This window comes from Emys orbicularis, chromosome 25 (assembly GCF_028017835.1).
Source record: "Emys orbicularis isolate rEmyOrb1 chromosome 25, rEmyOrb1.hap1, whole genome shotgun sequence".
Taxonomy (NCBI): domain Eukaryota; kingdom Metazoa; phylum Chordata; order Testudines; family Emydidae; genus Emys; species Emys orbicularis.
This window is the reverse complement of record NC_088707.1, coordinates 13,966,121-13,988,143: the sequence shown is the minus strand read 5'-3', so window position 1 is coordinate 13,988,143 and position 22,023 is coordinate 13,966,121. Positions and strand designations below refer to the sequence as shown.

General features: G+C 52.8%; 1 protein-coding gene across 1 annotated transcript in view; it reads left to right on the top strand.

Moving 5' to 3' along the window:
- Positions 1-3,115: 3,115 nt before the first annotated feature.
- The window catches only part of GFAP (glial fibrillary acidic protein), a 30,601-nt gene continuing 11,693 nt past the window's right edge, over positions 3,116-22,023 (top strand). Inside the window, exons 1-2 of the mRNA XM_065422479.1 lie at positions 3,116-3,630; positions 15,526-15,586. Of these exons, the coding sequence (XP_065278551.1) occupies positions 3,116-3,630; positions 15,526-15,586 (576 nt within the window). The remainder of the gene's footprint in view (positions 3,631-15,525; positions 15,587-22,023) is intronic.

Below are 22,023 nucleotides of genomic sequence, written 5' to 3'. Positions count from 1 at the left end.
AGGAGAAGCAGGGTCCATCTACACTGGAGCTGGAGGTGTAATTTCCAGCTCCCGTGGACACCCCGGAGCTAGCATGGACCGCTGCTGCTGGCGGGAGGGGCTAGCTGTCCCGAGCACGATCCTGTCTGAAACCCTCAGTACGTACCCAGGGCGGCTCGGCCCTGCAACCGCTCGCCCCACCATAGCTGCACTGCTAGTGTGAGTGTGCTGGTTCCACCAAAGCAAGCGCATGCACATCTCCCGCGCAGGAAGTTCCGTGCCCAGCTCCCGTGTAGACGGACCCTCAGATAACACAACTTGCATGGGACTTAAGAGTATGGTTATTAGGCACGTGCTTTGCTAAATGGGGCCCTTAATGTCAAGTGTAAAATGCCCCAGTGCTCAGCCCCCACCCCCACAGACACCTGCTGGCAGGATCACTCACACCCGGGTTCTTGGAAGCCAAAGGTTTCAATGGTGGCCTCCGTACTGGAGAGATGAGAACGGGAGCCAGGGACCTAGCATGGGATCGCTATACTTTATCAAAGGGCGTTGTGTCTGTGTTTGTAACGCAGATTAAAGTGCAGACGCTTCAAAGTGCTCTAGGGACACAGAGAATCCCGGGGACACTGCTCAAAATTTCCAAAAAGGCTCATTAATCATAATTAAAATGATTATTTATTAATTTATATCACAGGAGTGCTTAGAGAGCCCGACTGAGATCTGGGCACTGCAGTGCTGGATTCACTACATACACACCACAAGAGACAGGCCCGGCCCTGCCAGCATATAGTCTGAAGAGATGAGAAAGGTGGGGAGGGGAAACTGAGGTACAGAGCTGGGAAGGGACTTGCCCAAGGCCACCCCGCAGGTCAGGGGCAGAGCTGGGAACAGAGCCCAGGTCTCCTGCCCCATAGCCCATTTTTTAAGTCATATGATAATTCAAGAAATGATTCAAACTGCTTAATTCAAACTCTCAAACAACCTATTGGAAGCTAATCATAAACATGTTAATAGCCTAATTTTGGGTGTGGGGGCAAGCTGGGGGGGGGAGGCATGTCTAAGCTAGAAAAATGTTTTCAACTGTGTTAGCGAACACATTTTAATGGACACAAGTTTAAACAGGACTTTGACAGGACACATTGTGTTAAATATGTTACATGACCATTTCTCCAGTCATGTCCTGTGAATAAAGAGAACTGCGCATATAATGGAGCCCAGCCTAGCAGGCAGGTTTTTCCCCACTGTGTGTAAGCTGAGAGAAAAGAAAAGACTAGCATGGTCCCAAGCACGTGTTTTCTTTTCACTAAGGATTAAAGTAAACTTCAGCCAACAGACGTACGTTGTGCAATGAAATACAAGACATGCCCCCGTTGCCGGGACTCCTTCAAGCATCACTGGTGTTATTTTGGAAACGATATTTTCCTTTAACCCAAACAGCTCCCTTGCTATACCGAATCTTTCCTTCCCCGAAAGGCCAGGTGTGAGATTCCACCACGAATCCCGGGGTTCTGAGGCCAGCTCTGGAGGACGGGCGAGTCTCTCTCCTGGGCTGAGATCTGAGTTTTGGCTCCCTGATTCTCCAGCCGGAGTGGCACACGATACATTAGGCCTGGTCTACACTACGACTTTAATTCGGATTTAGCTGCCTTAATTCGAATTAACGCTTGACCCGTCCACACAACGAAGCCATTTAATTCGAATTAAAGAGCCCTTTAATTCGATTTCTGTACTCCTCCTCGACGAGAGGAGTAGCGTCAAAATCGGTATTGTTAATCCGAATTAAGGTTAGTGTGGCCGCAATTCGATGTTATTGGCAATTCAATGTTATTGGCTACCCACAATGCAATGCTCTGGAAATCGATGCTACTACGGTAGCTTGGACGCACACCACCGAATTAATGGTGCCTAGTGTGGCCGAATACATTCGAATTTATAAAATCGGTTTCCTAAATTCGAATTAGATAAATTCGGATTAATCCCGTAGTGTAGACATACCCTTAGTGTTAGGGGCTGCTCTGGCTTTTGCTGGCTGGCTATGCCCCTCAGGCTAGAAGAGAATCAGGGTCTCAGGGGACTGGCTGGAAACGACAGCCTCTCCCAGACGGGGAAAAATCCCACCCCAACTCCTCCAAGTATTTCAGCAGCTCAGAGCAGGGGCTGGGTCTCAAAGCCAGTGCGTGCGCATGGCTTGGCTCCATCTCCAGCCAAAGCAGAGAGCTCTGACAAGGGTAATCACAGCACCTGGTCTCAAAGCTGTCTCTGGTTTGGAGTTCCTCCACGTCCAGAGGGCCTTAGCTGCACAACAACATCTGGGGAATCAGCTCTGTGCAGCTTGGTCACTAGAAGCAAAAGCATCCTGAAGACAATCCACACACATCCATGCACAACCTCCCCCCACACACACACACAAAATACACACCCTTTGCACACACAACTTGCACTCCCAAAACACACACATGCACATCCCATACATACACAACCCCAACACAACATACACACATGCACACCCTTTGCACATACACACACATCCCTCACATGCACACAGCAGACATATGTTCACCCTTCTCACCCCCCCCATACAAACCCATGCACACCCCACTCACAAAACACACACAGCCACATGCTCCCCTCTTGCACACACATCCCTTGCACACTCCTGCTCTGAGGGGCTGGCTCACCCTGTGCTTCAGAGGAAAAGGCCACATTGACTCTTACGAGTCTCCAGGATGCTGGGAAAGGGGCACGTGCAGACCAGGCTGTCCCCTGCTGCCCAGGTACATGCAGCCATGAAGCGAGTTCATGGGAAGCCGGTGCCCACCCACCAGAGGGGCATGGGGCTCCTGGAGCAGTGCCACGCACATCACCACAGAGCATGTCGATTTGCATTTGTTCTCCTCCGCACAAGGCAATAGCTGAGGGTTTCTGCTTGTTCTGTCACTCTTTGTTTCTTTGCCAGGGGCTTGGGTGGTTGGCTTGATACATGGCAGACACTAGGACCAGGCACAATCCCCACCTCCTCCTGGCCTCCCCCTCCTTCTGCCTCTGTCACACACACCCCTGGGAAGGCTGGTCCTCGGTATAAACCCCCGGCAGCACAGAGCGAATTCCATCCAAGGGCTGCACAGCCTGGAGGATGAGCCTGAGCATGGAGAGTCAGCGACTGTCTTCATATCGGCGGCGGTTTGGCCCCCAAGCCACCGCTGTCCAACAGCCCCTGAGATCCTCGCCCCTCTTCTGGCTCATGTCCCCCAGCCCCAGCACCAGAGTCTCCATGACCAAGAAGAAGAGTTCCAGCCTGAGCATCCGTGCCAGCCCCAGGTTCTTCCAAGACAAGGCAGATTTCTCCCTGGCCGATGCCCTCAACACCGAGTTCAAGGAGACACGCACCAACGAGAAGGTGGAGATGATGGAGCTGAACGACCGCTTCGCCAGCTACATCGAGAAGGTGCGCTTCCTGGAGCAGCAGAACAAGGTGCTGGTGGCGGAGCTCAACCAGATCAGAGACAAGGAGCCCACCAAGCTGGCCGACATCTATCAGGACGAGCTGAGAGAGCTCCGCCGGCAGGTGGACCAGCTGTCTAATGCCAAGACCAGGCTGGAGATCGAGAGGGAAAATCTGCTGGACGACGTCAACGGCCTCCGGCAAAAGTAAGGAGCCTCCTTTGCCGGGTTGGAGAGCAGCCACAGTAGCTGAGCAGGTCACCGAGCCAAGGAGAATGGCGTAGACAGCTTACACCCAGAGAGAGCAGTCACTAACGCGGAGTAGCTGCTGGTGGGGAATCTGTGTGTGGCTGCAAAGGCAGGGAGGAGCAGTGCGAGTGCATGGGGCTGGGTGTTCGAATTCCTGGTTCCCAGCTCTGCCGCTCCCCTGCTGGCAAGTCCCTTCCTCGCTCTGTGCCCCAGCTGCACAACGGGGGTGAGGCACTGGTCCCTGGAAGGGCTCTGCGGGTGGGAAGAGCGAAGTGTTATTCCACAGCCACAGAGCAGCCTCCCATTTTCAGTGTTCAAAAATCCGCACCCAAATGTCTGGACCGGTAAACCTGCAGGCTCGTAAAACACACACCTCTAGCTAGGTGAGCAGCTACACACAAAACCCCATGTACCTGCACAAAACTGGTGCCTGCCCAAATTGAGCAGGCGTAAACACGGGCACGCACAAACAGCTGGATCTCAGGGGTGGCAGCTGGCCCAGGCCTCAGATGGGGACGTGTACTGCAGAGGGACCTGCTCAACCTGACTCAGTCGGGGCCGTGGCGCTTCTCTTGCTGAGCCTGTGCTCAGAAATCTGCAACATTCCTGTCCCAATGTGCTCTGGCTGAGACGCCGCAGAAAAGACCCTGATCTGGGAGCCAGGCTGCTCACTCTCTACATGTAATAAAATCTCTGTCTGACGAGAATGCGGGGAGGGCAGCGGAAGAAGGCAAAGGTTTACCAGCCTCAAATAGAGGTTTGCTCTTGTATTTTGCTGGTTCTATACCAACAGTCTGTTGCTTTCTAGAGGAAGTGTCATCTAATGGTTAGTGCAATGGACTCAGAGCCCTAGCTCCAGCCCTGGAAGAGGAGTGTGGTCTAGTAGTTAGCATATGGAAAACCTAGACTCCTAAATTCCATCCCCTGCTGGAGAGAAGAAGGCTGGTCTAGTAGTTGGTAGAAGGATCTTGGAGTCATAGCTCCTGGGTCCTCACCATTGACTAGGGCAAGATGTTGACTTCTCTGTGTCGGAGCAGGTAGTAGTAGTGTCATAGCACTGCAGGGAGTTAGACATGGGGTTAGTTTATGTCTGTGCTGGAGAAGGGCACAGGATTACTGCTGCTGGCAAGAACTCATCAGGAGGTTTCCAATGAAAGTTTGGTTCATCAGAAAATGCTGGTCCATTGCAACAGAACTTCCCGGGAAGGGGCAGTTTGGACGAATCTCCGGGTTCGAAATGGTTTGAAATTGTTGAAATGTCCCATTTTGACATTTTCAAAAGGAAAAGTTTCATGTTTCTGCTAGAAATGACTTTGGGTTTAAAAGTTGTACAGAATATATGCTTTAAAAAAGGTTAAAAATGTAAAAGGACAAAATTGAAACAAAACTGATCAAACTGAAGCATTTCAGTTGACGCCATCTGAAACGTTTCTCAGATGATTGGGTCATGAAAAGTTTTCACATTTCTACTTTTGTATCCCAACTCAGGATGGGGAAAGTATTGATATGTGTAAAACTCTCCCGGTCTGGGACAGCATCCCCCACCCAGCTGTCACTGAGCGAATCGTGGGGGCAGGGCAGCAAGAGGCTCTCTGTGTGACTTTGGCAAGCACTCGCAACTGGGGCCGGATTTTCAAAGTGTTCAGCTTGTGTGGAGTTCAGCGCTTTAGAAAATCTGGCCCTGAATCTCTCTGGACCTCAGCTCCCCATGTGCAAGGTGAGGACACTGCTCCTTCCTTTCTCCCCGGCCTCCTCTTGTCTCTTCCGAATGCGAGCTGCCTGGGCAGGGACCGTCTCTTACTCTGTGTCCCTGCAGCATGGGGAATGCTGGGCCTCTAGCGTATTAACACTCAATAGTTACAATAACACTGGGCTGCGGACAATGGCAGGTGTAGGGGATAAAACCAGCAGTTAAAAAAGCAAGGGGCAACACACACACACACACACACACACACACACACACACACACACACACACACACACACACACACACACACACACACACACACACACACACACACACCATCTATAATCCAAGAGCCAGACAGAGATTGGAGGGCAAGCAATGTTGCTGTCTATAAAAGATCTTGGGTTTGGCAGAATTTGCTACCCAGAAGCCTGGGACACATCCAGACGATGTGCTTTGGGGATGCCCCGACACAGATCACATGGAGCAGGGCTCAAAGGAAAGAAGTCCTGGTTCACTTGGCAATAAGACCTTTGCCTGCCTCCACGATCTGCACAAATACCAGCACATCCAATCTCACACACTCTGCACTGTGGGCAGTGGATGAACAATGTCCCCCTGTCAGAGGCAGGGAAAACGAGCACTGGCAAAGCGACTGGCTCAAAGTCACACAGCGATTCCGTTGCAGAACAAGGAATGGGACCCATGGTCCAACCCCCTTCCCTGTCCCTTCTGCTTATCACCAGCCCAGGTGTGTCCAGACCTGGCCTATTATACATACACTAGGCCTGTGGTTTTCAACCTTATTCTATGTGCAGAACCTAAACTATTCTGAATACAGGTGCGGACCACTGTGGAAATCTTAGACATTGTCTGTGCACCCTCAGGGGTCCTCGGACCACGGGTTAAAAACATTTGACTAAGTGACTGCAGGGAAGACTGCTTTTAATATGGGACATCACAACTAACACAACCCCCACAATCCATCTCACCTACTTACCCAACCCAACCCGCACAATCCATCCCACCTACCTAACCCAACCCAACCCGCACAATCCATCCCACCTCCCTCCCTAACCCAACCCAACCCGCACAATCCATCCCACCTACCTCCCTAACCCAACCCAACCCGCACAATCTATCCCACCTACCTACCTACCTAACCCAACCCGCACAATCCATCCCACCTACCTACCTACCTAACCCAACCCGCACAATCCATCCCACCTACCTACCTACCTAACCCAACCCGCACAATCCATCCCACCTACCTACCTACCTAACCCAACCCGCACAATCCATCCCACCTACCTACCTACCTAACCCAACCCGCACAATCCATGGATGGATTAACTTAACATGCACAACCCTCACACCTCACAATCCTCACACCCTTCTCTTCTACTTCCCCCTGGACTGACATCTCGGAAGAGCCCTTCTCTCCAGATGGGGCAACTGTATCTGTGTCCTCTGCATTGTCCACCCACACCTCAGCGTCCCTGGTCCCTTGGCCCAGTGACACCTTTGGGCAGCAGCTGTCGTTGGCCTGGCTGCTGTTCTCGGGGGTGCTGTTCTGGGTCCCGTTTTCCTGCTGTGGCCCCTCGATAATGTGCATTCAAGCTCTGCCTTCCTCTCCTGCCAATGCAGAGCTCCCTCTGCTGCTCTGTGCCCCTGCTTTGCACTAGGGACTGAGTGGCTCAAGGGACTGGCAGTATGGAGCCCTGCAACTCAAGGCCCCTGTTTCCACTCTTCGCCATAAAGCAGGGTGATGCCTCCTGGCAGGAAGCTATGACGGAGCTGTTCCCTGCCACTGCCCGCGCTGCACCAGTGTGGGAGTGCACATGACTGTGATTTTAGTCAATTAGGCATTAACGGGCCATCGCGGGTAAAATGAGGGTCTGGCTGTAGAATCTTGCCTGTATGCTCGGGGTTCTGCTGATCGCCATATTTGGGGTCGGGAAGGAATTTTCCTCCAGGGTAGATTGGCAGAGGCCCTGGAGGTTTTTCGCCTTCCTCCGCAGCATAGGGCAGGGGTCGCAGGCTGGAAGATTCTGTTGTGGGTGAGTCAGCTTTTGTGGCCTGCATCATGCGGGAGGTCAGACTAGATGACCATATTGGTCCCTTCTGACCTTAAAGTCTATGAGTCTATGAGTCTATGACTGGAGGGGCGGATATGGGTGTGTATCGGTGGGTATTAGTGAGGGTGGGAAGATGATGGGGTGTGCATGTGACAGGAGATGAGTTATCTGTGCTGGTGACAGTGGGAGGGGAATGGGCTGTCTGGCTGAGGAGGAGTGTGTGTATATTGAGGGGAGTGTGGCTGTCTGTGTGAGGGGGACTGTGTGTACATGTGTGCGAGAGAGAAGGATCAGGTGTGGGTGTCTGTGTGAAGAGGGGAGCTGTGTATGTGTGTGTGACAGGGGAGGGTCGGGTTTGGGTGTCTGTGTGACAAGGACTGTGTGTGCGACAGAGGAAGTTAGGATGTGAGTGTCTGTGTGAAGAGGGGGGACTGTCTGTATGTGTATGTGACAACGGAGGATTGGGTGTGGGTGTCTGTGTGAGGAAGGGGACTGTGTGTACATGTGTGCAAGAGCGGATGGTCTGTGTAAAGAGGGGCACTGTATGTATGTGTGTGTAAGAGAGGAGGGTTGGGTGGGTGTGTCTGTGTGAGGGGACTGTGTGTGTGTGTGTGTGTGCGCGCACGCGCGCAAGAGAGGAGAGTCGGGTGTGCATGTATGTGTGTGTGACAGAGGAGGATGGGTTGTGGGTGTCTGTGTGAGGGGGACTCTGTGTGTGTGTGTGTGTGTGTGTGTGTGTGTGTGTGTGTGTGTGTGTGTGACAGAGGAGGATGGGTTGTAGGTGTCTGTGTGAGGGGGACTGTGGGTATGTGTGTGACAGAGGAGGATGGGTTGTGTGTGTGTGTGTGTGTGTGTGTGTGTGTGTGTGTGTGTGTGTGTGTGTGTGTGTGTGACAGAGGAGGATGGGTTGTGGGTGTCTGTGTGAGGGGGACTGTGGGTATGTGTGTGACAGAGGAGGATGGGTTGTGGGTGTCTGTGTGAGGGGGACTGTGTGTGTGTGTGTGTGTGTGTGTGTGTGTGTGTGTGTGTGACAGAGGAGGATGGGTTGTGGGTGTCTGTGTGAGGGGGACTGTGGGTATGTGTGTGACAGAGGAGGATGGGTTGTGGGTGTCTGTGTGAGGGGGACTGTGGGTATGTGTGTGACAGAGGAGGATGGGTTGTGGGTGTCTATGTGAGGGGGAGTGTGGGTATGTGTGTGACAGAGGAGGATGGGTTGTGGGTGTCTGTGTGAGGAGGACTGTGGGTATGTGTGTGACAGAGGAGGATGGGTTGTGGGTGTCTGTGTGAGGGGGACTGTGGGTATGTGTGTGACATAGGAGGGTCAGGTGTAAGTTGTTAGGGGGCTTATTCCTTCACCCTGTCACCTCCCTGGTCCTTCTCGCATGAACAGAGAGCAACAATACCCGAAGTCCGAAGGTGCAAACAATTCAATGTTTATTGGGGTGAACTTCCAGCAAGCATGATTCCAGTTTCCTTCCTCAGTGTCCCCCTTCCCAGCTCTGACACCACAGAGCCTTGCCTGTGTCCCTGTTCCCATTCCCCCCCCTTAGTGAAACATGATTCCAATACCCCCACCCCCATTCCCTGTTCCCATTCTCCCCCCCCCCTTACTTCCTGATTGATTGCAGACTATTGTTGTATCAAGCAGGCGAGTTCAGTTTGTCTAAATTTGCATTTGGACCTATTGAGCTTGAGGCCTGCTTTGCTGATGCAGTTTAGTACAGACTGCAGGTTATTGTCATGCTCCTCAGTAGTATTTCCAAACACCATAATATCATCCAAATAGCACTGAACTCCTTGTTGATTCTTCAGAATCAATGACATTTTTTGGAAGGCACTTGGGGCTGATGCGAGACCATATGGAACACGTTCAAAACGAAATAGTCCCTCATTTGTAATAAATGCTGTGAGGTCTCTGCTGTCTTCATGCAACATAACCTGGTAGTATGCGCTCTGCAAATCAAGAGTAGAAAACATCTTTGCTCCACGGAGTTCTGCAAATACTTCTTCTATGTGAGGAAGAGGATGGTTGTCAATCACAATAGCTTTGTTTGGCTCCCTTAAGTCCACACAAAGGCGAATGCCTCCACCCTTCTTCTGCATCACCACTATAGGTGAAACCCATTCCGAGGAGTTAATCTCTTCAATAATGTCATTTTGAACAAGTTTTCTAAGTTCCTCTGAAACAGCTTCCCTGACTGAAAATGGTAAGCACTGTAATTTCTGTCATACAGGCATCACATTATTCCGCATTTTAACTTTATGCAGAAACCCGTAAGCACAGCCGAGTTTCTCCTCAACCTGGTGTTGGGTCCCAGCTGAAACTAGTGTGTGTACCGCAAGAGTGCTTTGCTGAGGAAGATCAATTCGTCCATTAACTACCCTGAGATTTAAAGCAGCCAATAGATCTCTGCCAAGGATAGGAGTGCCTTTGTGGACAATGTAGAACTCTGCAGTTACACCGCAATCACCAAAAGTAACTCTTGTTGGCAGGCAGCCATGTACTGGAATATGGTTTTTCAAATAGCATACCAACTGAAGTTTGGGTTCACTAAGAGGCACATCTTTAAAGTAATGCAAATAGATGGAATCAGGTAGTATAGATACTGCTGAGCCAGTGTCCAACATTAGCTGAATAGAGTGTGATTTGCCTGAGGGTATGGCAGAAATGTTTACAGTGTACTGTATCTGTTCTGGAATATGTGCAGTAGTGGTTTTGTCCACACTCAGCACAGTAACATCTGGTATTGTAACTGCATGCACCTGTTGATTGAACTGGCTACTGCGACATACTTTAGCAAAATGCCCAATCTTTTTGCAATGATTGCACTGAGCTACTTTTGCTGGACATCCTGTGTAGCTTGCAAGATGTTGTGGGGATCCACAGCGAAAGCATGCTTTTACTGTATTTTAGGGTTACCATATTTCTACAATCAAAAAAGAGGACACTGGGGAGGGAAGCCCCGCCCTAGCCCCGCCCCCGCCCCATCCCCATCCACTCCCTCCCACTTCCCACCCCCTGACTGCCCCCCTCAGAACCCCAACCCCCCCTGCTTCTTGTCCCCTGACTGCCCCGACCCTTATCCACTCGCATGGGTGGCAGGGTTGTAGAAATTTTGGTGGTGCCCAGAACCCCCCCCACCTGCCTAAGGCTCTGGGAGGGGGGTTGGGTGGGGGGAGGAGGTCTGGGGTGCAGGTCCTGGGCTGGGGATTAGGGTGCAGGAGGGGTGCTGGGTGCAGGCTCCAGGCTGAGGCAGGGGGTGGGTGTGCAGGAGGGGGTGAGGGGTGCAGGCTCTGGGATGGAGTTTGGGGGTGGGAGGTGTTGCAAAGGGAGGGGGTGCAGGCTTTGGGAGGGAGTTTGAGGGCAGGAGGGGGTGTATGGGAAGGGGGAGTGGGTTTGGGAGGGAGTTTGGGGATAGGAGGGGATGCAGGGGTGAGGGCTGTGGGTCTGAGGATGAGGGGTTCATGATGCAGGAGGGGGCTCAGGGCTGGGGCAGAGGATTAGGGTGCGGGGGGATGAGGGTTGGGGCTGAGGATGAGGGGTTCATGATGCAGGAGGGGGCTCAGGGCTGGGGCAGAGGATTAGGGTGCAGGGGGATGTTGGTTGGGGCTGAGGATGAGGGGTTCATGATGCAGGAGGGGGCTCAGGGCTGGGGCAGAGGATTAGGGTGTGGGGGGATGAGGGCTGGGGCTGAGGGGTTTGGGGCGTTGGAGAGGCTCGGGGCTAGGGTGGAAGGGCAGGTTAAGGGCAGCCTGTCTTCCCAGTAGTGGATGGGGGACGCTAGGACCCGGGGGCAGCAGACAGCAGCTGCCTCTGGCTCTGGCAGTACAAGCAGGCAAGGGAGAGGCGGGGGGGGGGGGGGGGGGCAGGGCTGGCTCTAGGTTTTTTGCTGCCCCAAGCAAAAAAATTTTTGGCTGCCCCCTCCCCCCACACACACACTGCACCCTCCTGCAGCCCCAGCCCTGGGTCACTGGAATTCACTCCCAGGGCGGGTCATTCAGCAGGAATTTTGGATGTGCACAGAACACAGACAGGATTGGTTCCCATATGGTTACAGAACTGCAGTAAAGTGGAACAATTTTCAGCTTGTGTGATTGGAGGATATCTGGATGCATATTATAAGACTGTCCTTCATAAATGAGGAAAAGTTGAGGTGCCTTTATTATTCTTTTGTTCCATTCTTTGTTTCTATGGGGAATTTGCCAATGCAATATCACTGTTTTCCTTTTAAACAAATAAAACTAAAACTTAAAATAATAATAATAATAAAAAAGCAATGGCTGTTGAAAATAGCAATTCCAGTCCTAATAAGCAATTGGTTTACACCCAACAAAATTAATTATACAGCAGACAGAAACAATCACAGAACCAGACAGAGATTATACAGACAAACAATAGGGAAGTGGAGACTACAGTGATAGAACAATACAGAAATGAGGATTTCACATCCCAGCTATTGATAAGTGAGTTCTTGCCAGACAGGATGCTATCAAACTAAGTTTCCTTTTACATCTTCTAGGCTCTTCCCTTTCTCTGGAGGTGATAGGAATATCAGGACAGGATATCATGCATCTGATAAAGTGGGTATTCACCCACAAAAGCTTATGCTCCAATACATCTGTTAGTCTATAAGGTGCCACAGGTCTCTTTGTCGCTTTTTACAGATCCAGACTAATACGGCTACCCCTTAGATACAGGACAGGATTGTATTCCTAACAGCCCAATAGCACCTTATTTCAATGTGACACGTTTGGAATATGAGGATGTGACCGTTCACTTCCCAGTTTATGGCTGCCTCTGCTACTTAGCCGAAGGCCTTAGCCTAAGAACAGGGCCTCAGACTGTCACCGTAAGAAAAGGCCCTTACACCGGCAGACAGTGATTTTGATTCTTTCTTTTATACCTCTATAACTAGCCAAGTGATAAGAATACACCTAAATTCTTAAAGTATAGGCCTTTGCAGACAGGCCTGAATATCTATATCCTAACATAAGTGTCTCCGTGAAGCGGGGGACTGGATGTGTGTGTGTGTGACAGAGGAAGGTTGGGTGTGGGTGTGTGTATGTGGAGGACTGTGTGTATGTATGCATGAGAGATGAGGATCAGAAGTGAGTGTCTGTGTGAAGAGCGGGGCTGTGTGTATGTGTTTGCGATAGAGGAGTATTGGGTGTGGGTGTCTGTGTGAGGGGGACTGTGTGTATGGGTGCGGCCGAGGAGGGTTGGGTGTGGGTGTCTGTGTGAAGAGGGACACTCGTGTGTGTGTGTGAGTGACAGAGGAGGGTCGGATGTGGGTGTCTGTGTGAAGAGGGATACTCGGGGTATGTGTGTGGGTGTGGGGGTGAGAGACAGGAGGGTCGGATGTGGGGGTGTGTGTGAAGAGGGATACGTGTGTGTGTGTGTGTGTGTGTGTGTGTGTGTGACAGAGGAGGGTCGGATGTGGGTGTCTGTGTGAAGAGGGATACTCGGGTGTGTGTGTGTGTGTGTGACAGAGGAGGGTCGGATGTGGGTGTCTGTGTGAAGAGGGATACTCGGGGGGGGGTGTGACAGAGGAGGGTCGGATGTGGGTGTCTGTGAAGAGGGATACTCGGGGGGGGGGTGGGTGTGACAGAGGAGGGTCGGATGTGGGTGTCTGTGTGAAGAGGGATACTTAGGGGGGGGTGTGGGTGTGACAGAGGAGGGTCGGATTTGGGTGTCTGTGAAGAGGGATACTCGGGGGGGGTGACAGAAAAGGGTCGGATGTGGGTGTCTGTGTGAAGAGGGATACTCGGGGGTGTGTGGATGTGACAGAGGAGGGTCGGATGTGGGTGTCTGTGAAGAGGGATACTCGGGGGGGTGACAGAGGAGGGTTGGATGTGGGTGTCTCTGAAGAGGGATACTTGGGGGTGTGTGTATGTGTGACAGAGGAGGGTCGGATGTGGGTGTCTGTGAAGAGCGATACTCGGGGGGGTGTGGGTGTGACAGAGGAGGGTCGGATGTGGGTGTCTGTGTGAAGAGGGATACTCGGGTGTGTGTGGGTGTGACAGAGGAAGGTCAGATGTGGGTGTCATAGAATCATAGAATCATAGAATATCAGGGTTGGAAGGGACCTCAGGAGGTCATCTAGTCCAACCCCCTGCTCATAGCAGGACCAATTCCCAACTAAATCATCCCAGCCAGGGCTTTGTCAAGCCGGGCCTTAAAAACCTCCAAGGAAGGAGATTCCACCACCTCCCTAGGTAAAGCATTCCAGTGCTTCACCACCCTCCTAGTGAAATAGTGTTTCCTAATATCCAACCTAGACCTCCCCCACTGCAACTTGAGACCACTGCTCCTTGTTCTGTCATCTGCCACCACTGAAAACAGCCAAGCTCCATCCTCTTTGGAACCCCCCCTCAGGTAGTTGAAAGCAGCTATCAAATCCCCCCTCACTCTTCTCTTCTGGAGACTAAACAATCCCAGTTCCCTCAGCCTCTCCTCATAAGTCATGTGCTCCAGACCCCTAATCATTTTTGTTGCCCTCCGCTGGACTCTTTCCAATATTTCCACATCCTTCTTGTAGTGTGGGGCCCAAAACTGGACACAGTACTCCAGATGAGGCCTCACCAATGTCGCATAAAGGGGAACGATCATGTCCCTCGATCTGCTGGCAATGCCCCTACTTATACAGCCCAAAATGCCATTAGCCTTCTTGGCAACAAGAGCACACTGTTGAGGGTCGGATGTGGGTGTCGGATGTGGGTGTCTGTGAAGAGGGATACTCGGGGGGGTGTGTGTGACAGAGGAGGGTCGGATGTGGGTGTCTGTGTGAAGAGGGATACTCGGGGGGGGTGACAGAGGAGGGTCGGATGTGGGTGTCTGTGAAGAGGGATACTCGGGTGTGTGTGTGGGTGTGACAGAGGAGGGTCGGATGTGGGTGTCTGTGAAGAGGGATACTCGGGGGGGTGTGACAGAGGAGGGTCGGATGTGGGTGTCTGTGTGAAGAGGGATACTCGGGGGGGGGTGACAGAGGAGGGTCGGATGTGGGTGTCTGTGAAGAGGGATACTCGGGTGTGTGTGTGGGTGTGACAGAGGAGGGTCGGATGTGGGTGTCTGTGAAGAGGGATACTCGGGGGGGTGTGACAGAGGAGGGTCGGATGTGGGTGTCTGTGAAGAGGGATACTCGGGGGTGTGTGTGACAGAGGAGGGTTGGATGTGGGTGTCTGTGTGAAGAGGGATACTCGGGGGGGTGTGGGTGTGACAGAGGAGGGTCGGATATGGGTGTCTCTGAAGAGGGATACTCGGGGGTGTGTGTGGGTGTGACAGAGGAGGGTCGGATGTGGGTGTCTGTGAAGAGGGATACTCGTGGGAGTGTGTGTGTGTGACAGAGGAGGGTTGGATGTGGGTGTCTGTGAAGAGGGATACTCGGGGGGGGGGGTGTGACAGAGGAGGGTCGGATGTGGGTGTCTGTGAGAAGGGATACTCAGGGGGGTGGGTGTGACAGAGGAGGGTCGGATGTGGATGTCTGTGTGAAGAGGGATACTCGGGGGGGTGTGACAGAGGAGGGTCGGATGTGGGTGTCTGTGAAGAGGGATACTCGGGGGGGGGTGACAGAGGAGGGTCGGATGTGGGTGTCTGTGAAAAGGGATACTCGGGGGGGGGTGTGACAGAGGAGGGTCGGATGTGGGTGTCTGTGAAGAGGGATACTCGGGGGGGTGACAGAGGAGGGTCGGATGTGGGTGTCTGTGAAGCGGGATACTCGGGGGGGGTGACAGAGGAGGGTCGGATGTGGGTGTCTGTGAAGAGGGATACTCGGGGGGTGTGTGACAGAGGAGGGTCGGATGTGGGTGTCTGTGAAGAGGGATACTACTCGGGGGGGGGTGACAGAGGAGGGTCGGATGTGGGCGTCTGTGTGAAGAGGGATACTCGGGGGGGGGTGACAGAGGAGGGTCGGATGTGGGTGTCTGTGTGAAGAGGAGTGTGAGAGGGTGGATGTACATCAATGAAAGGGAATTTTAAGGGCTCTGCACACTCCCTGGTTGTTTTGACCTTGAGGGTTTTTGTTGGGATTTAGCTCAGAAAAGCCGATAATTATATAAAACTGCCAACTGCCTGTTTGCTCCTTGTTTCAGGTTACAGGACGAGATTAATCTACGGCTCGAAGCTGAAAACAATTTGTCTTCCTACAGACAGGTGAGGCGTGCTCTGCTTGCAGCCAGCCAGGCCCTGTCCTGGAAGCTGGGGGCCCTCAGCTCCTTGTTGGATCAGGCCCCTCAACCTGGAAAGCCGAGCACTAAACCCCAGAGCCCAGGCCGCTGTGGCAGTGGAACAGGGAGAGGGTGGGACTCGAGTAGTCGGGCAGCCCAGTGTCGGGGAGAGATGAGGCAGGACCAAGGGGCACCAGTGCTCGCGGCCCCTGCAGGGGCAGGGAAAGGATTACGTGAGATACACCCAGCTAATCCGGGCCAGTGACCGGCCCCCCCACACTGCAGGGGAAGGAGAAACACCCCATGGCCCTAGCAATCTGACCTGGGAGGAAATTCCTGCCCAGGGGGCCCAAACATTTCAATGCTGTGAGCAAGATGCCTGTTTTGGGGCCGGGGCACCTCTGCAGGCCACGTCCACAGCCATCATTCCAGAGTCTAGCCTCAGACCCTGCGCTGGGGTTAGGAGATGATAGAACCGAGTGAAAGACCAGAATAGCTCAGCTCTCACATGAACTGCAGACCTGAGCCAGGCAGGCGCGCCCGACATCTGTCAGGTGGGCCGCATGCCCTGCCCTCCTGGCTCGGGGAGGAGACCCTGGCAGTGCCTGTGCAGTGGTGAGTCGCCCTCCCCGCCCCACCCCGGGGAAGGGGGTGCCAGCTGCACTGACCATAGAGGGGCACCCAATCCCCTCCCGGTGGGACACCCCCTGCCAGAGTCCTGGTGGTGTGGGCTGGGAGGAGACTGGAGACCAGGCACTTCCCTGAGCCACTGCAGCACCAGTTGGACCACCTGAACTGTGAGCAAGGACCAGCCAGTGCCACCTCAGAGCCCCGGCCTGTGTCCCATCTCCAGCTGTGGCCACTCCTGATGCTGCAGAGGAAAGCGGGGAACAGAATACACTGAAGCGGGGGGGGGGGGGATCCCTTCCTGACCCTGCAGGTGAGCAGCTGAAGCTCTGAAGCATGGGATTTTAGGAACATGCAACAAACCGGAAGGGACCCCCAGACTTGCCGAGCCCTGCCCCCCACCATCACAAGCCATCCTGTCACACAATGTACCCATGAATGTGTCCAGCTCTCTTAAACCTAATTCAGTTGTTTGACCCCCCTCACTCCTATTGGGAGGTTGTTCCAGAACCTCTAATCGTTAGAAACCTGCTTCTAATTTCCAGCCTGAATTTGTTCATGGCCAGTTTATCCCCATTTGTTCTTGTGCCAACATTGTCCTTCAGCGTCAATAGCTCTTTGCCCTCCCTGGTGTTCACCCCGATGTATTTATAGAAAGCAACCAGAGCCCCCGCTCCATCCCACCCCCTGCAGCCTTTGTTTTGCCAGACCAAACAAGCCAAGGTTTTCCACTCTCCCCCCATAAGGTCGGCTCTCCGTACCCCTGACCATCCTAGCAGCCCTTCTTTGCACCTGTCCCAGTTTGAATTCACCTTTCTTGAGCATGGGAGACCAGACTTGCCCACAGCGTTCCAGACGAGGTCTCACTGGTGCCTTGTACCATGGCATTAACCCTGCTCTATCTCTCCTGGAAATACCTCGCCTGACACAGCCTAGGATCTCATTTGCCTTTTCCACGGCCGCGTCACATTGGTGGTCATCCTGTGATCGACCCACACACCCAGGTCTCTCTCCTCAGTTACTTCCAACTGATTAGCCTCTAATTTATAGCAGTTCTTATGAGACCCTGTGTGACGAACTGGGACTGTTCTTAATGTGGTCTTTGAATGCTGACAGGGGAGTGTGGCTAGGATAGTCTGCATTGGGGGATGGGAGACTGACTGAGAATACCTGAGCATGTAACATGAGAACCCAGGAAGGGGTTAGAGGCCAGGTGACACCTTTGCCCGGGAAACTGAACAAAGGCTGTGGGAGGGGTCGCTGAAGGCAGAGTTTCGGGAGCGGGCTGGTGATGTGGCTGGGAGGGAGACAGGGCTCTGACCTCCCAAGGGGGCTGTGGTGTAGTGCCCTGGGACCCCAAGATGGACCTAACTGAGGGGGGTCCTGTTGTCTGTGCCTGCAAGACCTGTCTTGGACTGTATTCCTGTCGTCTAAATAAACCTTCTGCTTTACTGGCTGGCTGAGAGTCATGGTGAATCGCAGGACGCCGGGGTTGCAGGGCCCTGAGTCCCCCATACTCCGTGACACCCTGTAGCCTGATTTAGGGTGTACTGATAATATTAATTTGGATAATATGGGAATTTAATTTATTTATTTTATTTTATTTAATAATATTAATAATTATTATTATTAATATTAATTAGTATGGGTTTAGGCTCGCCAATCTGTTTGATCAGAAGATAAAAGTTCTTGTCCTGAATCAGGCTCCACAGAATTTATAAAGGACCCTCGGGGGTATGACAGGAAGCTCACACTGAGACAGATATAGTCTTAAAGACTTTTTATTAAAATCAATAATAGTAAGTAAATGGTAAAATATCCAGAGTTACAAAGTTACAATTGCATTACTGCTATTCAAAAGATACATATGATAATATAGTATTATAGGTAACAAAGCTTTGGTTAATATACTCACACCCTTCCTTGATAACCTGGTGGTAAGAGACACAGGAACAGCTTTGTGGTTCAGGTTTCTCAATTCTTGAGTGAGGGATGCAGTGCTTAGAAAATGCTAAGAGCTATCCAAGCTGACTAGGGTTTACTTGACTAACTTAAACTTAAATCAAAACCTAATAATCAAACTAAGAATAAAACGTAGGGAAACCCAGCTTAGCCTAGTTCCCTTGAAACTTAAAGTCTAAGAAGGACAAGTACAGCCTACGAATAGTAGCAGTCATCGTAGATAGAGTGGAGAAAGTAAATGAGAATAGAGTAAAGTGAGAACGGAGATAGTGAGAAATGGAGATGGAGTAAAGTAAGAACGGAGAAAATGGAGAACGGAGATACTCTATTGAGATGAGTTACCTCTTTTATAGGGCAAATGCCGGACCTCCTTCTCTTATGCCCAAATTTTATTCCTCACCCACAGAAATGTTAGGGTACACTTACCCCATAGGCTAGTATGTATGTGCGTATTGATGACAGGTATGTACGCACATCAGTCTCTGGTGGTGTACTTGTTAAGTCTGTGGGAAAAACCCCTGTTTCCACCCTTTAAGGCTATTGGTCCAGGTAAAGGTCTCTAGACATCTGCGTGGGTGTTTTGTCAGGCTACATCTACACTACAGGGGGGGGGTCGATTTACGATACGCAAATTCAGCTACGCGAATAGCGTAGCTGAATTCGACGTATCGCAGCCGACTTACCCCGCTGTGAGGACGGCGGCAAAATCGACCTCCGCGGCTTCCCGTCGACGGCTCTTACTCCCACCTTCGCTGGTGGAGTAAGAGCGTTGATTCGGGGATCGATTGTCGCGTCCTGACGGGACGCGATAAATCGATCCCCGAGAGGTCGATTTCTACCCGCCGATTCAGGCGGGTAGTGTAGACCAGGCCTAATTTTACTTTTCTGGGTGAGGATCTCAAAAGGTGTTAACTTCTCATTAGCTTAACATACAGGGTTTTGGCCTGTAGGTAGATCTTGCATTACAGCCAAACTTACTTTTAATATAAATCTATAAGCCTAATACATCAAATACTTAAACTATAAGAAAAGATATATATATACAAGCAAGCAGGTTAGTCTTATAGGCTACAACCCTAAGTGCATGAACTTGCCCTTTGCATTATTGAATTACATCCCTATTTACCACCCAGCCCTACTGTTCTAAAAGGATATCAACTAGAAGGGGGGAGAGTGAAGCCAGTAATAGGCAGTGGACGGTAGGCCCCTGTTTTGGGGGTGGGGAGAGAACAAGTGGTGTCTCCCCTGAGTAGCCAGGGAGACCCATGTGTCTGTGGGCATGACAAGTCGACTTTTCAGTCTGCAATTCTCACACACATATTGGCAGTGGAACAGAGGGGACTTAAAAGGGCAAAAGAGACTGAAAACCATGATTTGATGGTCTCTCAAACCTAATGATTTCTGGGGGACCGGAGTCATGATTTTTGATCTCTCGAGGTTGACAGTACTGGATGTGAACTTTCTCAGTGGGCCTATAGGGCACAGTCCCCACACCCCCCAAATCCCCACCACGCTGACATGACCCCACTAACCCCTATTCCCCCTCACACAAACACAACCCCCACATGCCTAGTCCCCCCACACAGACATATCCCCAGAAACCCCCCAACTCCCCCACACACAGACACAATGTCTCACCTTCACCCCAATCCCCACACACAGACAGTCCCCGCACACAGACATGGCCCCCCACACTCCTGGTCCCCGCACATGTGGGATAACCTGGCCATGAGGGAGGCTTCTAACCACGAGGAAACAGCCTCCCAATAGCTGTAGGGGGCAAACAATGGAATGGGTTTGAGGCGAGCCGGACACATGGGGGTGTGTGGCTGGGTGACGGGGCTGCTTGTGATGGTGGGGGCAGGGCTCAGCAGCTCTGGGGTCCCTTCCAATTTTGTTTCTATAACTCAGGAGTCAGGGTTTCGGCCGGTCACCTGCAGCGGTCAGGAAGGGCTTTGGTTTCCCCAGTGTAGTCTGGGTTGTTGTTTTTTGCCTCCCTTCTCTGAAGCCTCAGGATGGCTGTGGCTGGGCTGGGACACTGGCTGGGGAGCGCCAGGGCTCTGGGGTGGCACTGGGCATTTTCTCTCTCTCTCAGGGGCTTGGCTGGTGGGTCTAGCTCACAAGCTCAGGGTCTAACCGAGCGCTGTATGTGGGGTGGGGCAGGAATTCTCCCCAGATCAGGTTGGTGGTGAGCTTGGGGGTTTCGCCTTCCCCTGCAGCGTGGGGGGCGGGTCACTGGCCAGGATTATCTGGGGTCTCGCACTTCATCATTCCCCTGCCATTGCAGGGGCCCTGGCGCCCCTCGGCCTGTGGCACGGCATAGTCCAGTGTCCTGAGGGCTGTGACCCGTTGGGTTCAGGGTGCAGGTGCTGGGTGGGGCTGGTGCCCTGGCCTACACAGGAGGTCAGACTCGGTGAGCTGGGGGTCCCTGCTGCCTTCAACCCTGTGACTCTGATCCCCCTCACACCAACACAACGTCTCACACTCACCCCGATCCCCCTCACACCGACACAACATCTCACACTCACCCCGATCCCCTCACACCAACACAACGTCTCACACTCACCCCGATCCCCCTCACACCGACACAACATCTCACACTCACCCCGATCCCCTCACACCGACACAACGTCTCACACTCACCCCGATCCCCCTCACACCGACACAACATCTCACACTCACCCCGATCCCCTCACACCGACACAACATCTCACACTCACCCCGATCCCCTCACACCAACACAACGTCTCACACTCACCCCGATCCCCCTCACACCGACACAACATCTCACACTCACCCCGATCCCCTCACACCAACACAACGTCTCACACTCACCCCGATCCCCCTCACACCGACACAACATCTCACACTCACCCCGATCCCCTCACACCAACACAACGTCTCACACTCACCCCGATCCCCCTCACACCGACACAACATCTCACACTCACCCCGATCCCCTCACACCGACACAACATCTCACACTCACCCCGATCCCCTCACACCGACACAACGTCTCACACTCACCCCGATCCCCCTCACACAGACACAACATCTCACGCTCACCCCAATCCCCTCACACCGACACAACGTCTCACACTCACCCCGATCCCCTCACACCAACACAACATCTCACACTCACCCCGATCCCCTCACACCAACACAACGTCTCACACTCACCCCGATCCCCCTCACACCGACACAACATCTCACACTCACCCCGATCCCCTCACACCGACACAACATCTCACACTCACCCCGATCCCCTCACACCGACACAACGTCTCACACTCACCCCGATCCCCCTCACACCGACACAACATCTCACACTCACCCCGATCCCCCTCACACCGACACAACGTCTCACACTCACCCCGATCCCCCTCACACAGACACAACATCTCACGCTCACCCCAATCCCCTCACACCGACACAACGTCTCACACTCACCCCGATCCCCCTCACACCGACACAACGTCTCACACTCACCCCGATCCCCTCACACCGACACAACGTCTCACGCTCACCCTGATCCCCCTCACACAGACACAACATCTCACACTCACCCCGATCCCCTCACACCGACACAACGTCTCACGCTCACCCTGATCCCCCTCACACAGACACAACATCTCACGCTCACCCCAATCCCCTCACACCGACACAACGTCTCACGCTCACCCTGATCCCCCTCACACCGACACGTCTCACGCTCACCCTGATCCCCCTCACACCAACACAACGTCTCACGCTCACCCCGATCCCCCTCACACCGACACAACGTCTCACACTCACCCCGATCCCCTCACACCAACACAACGTCTCACACTCACC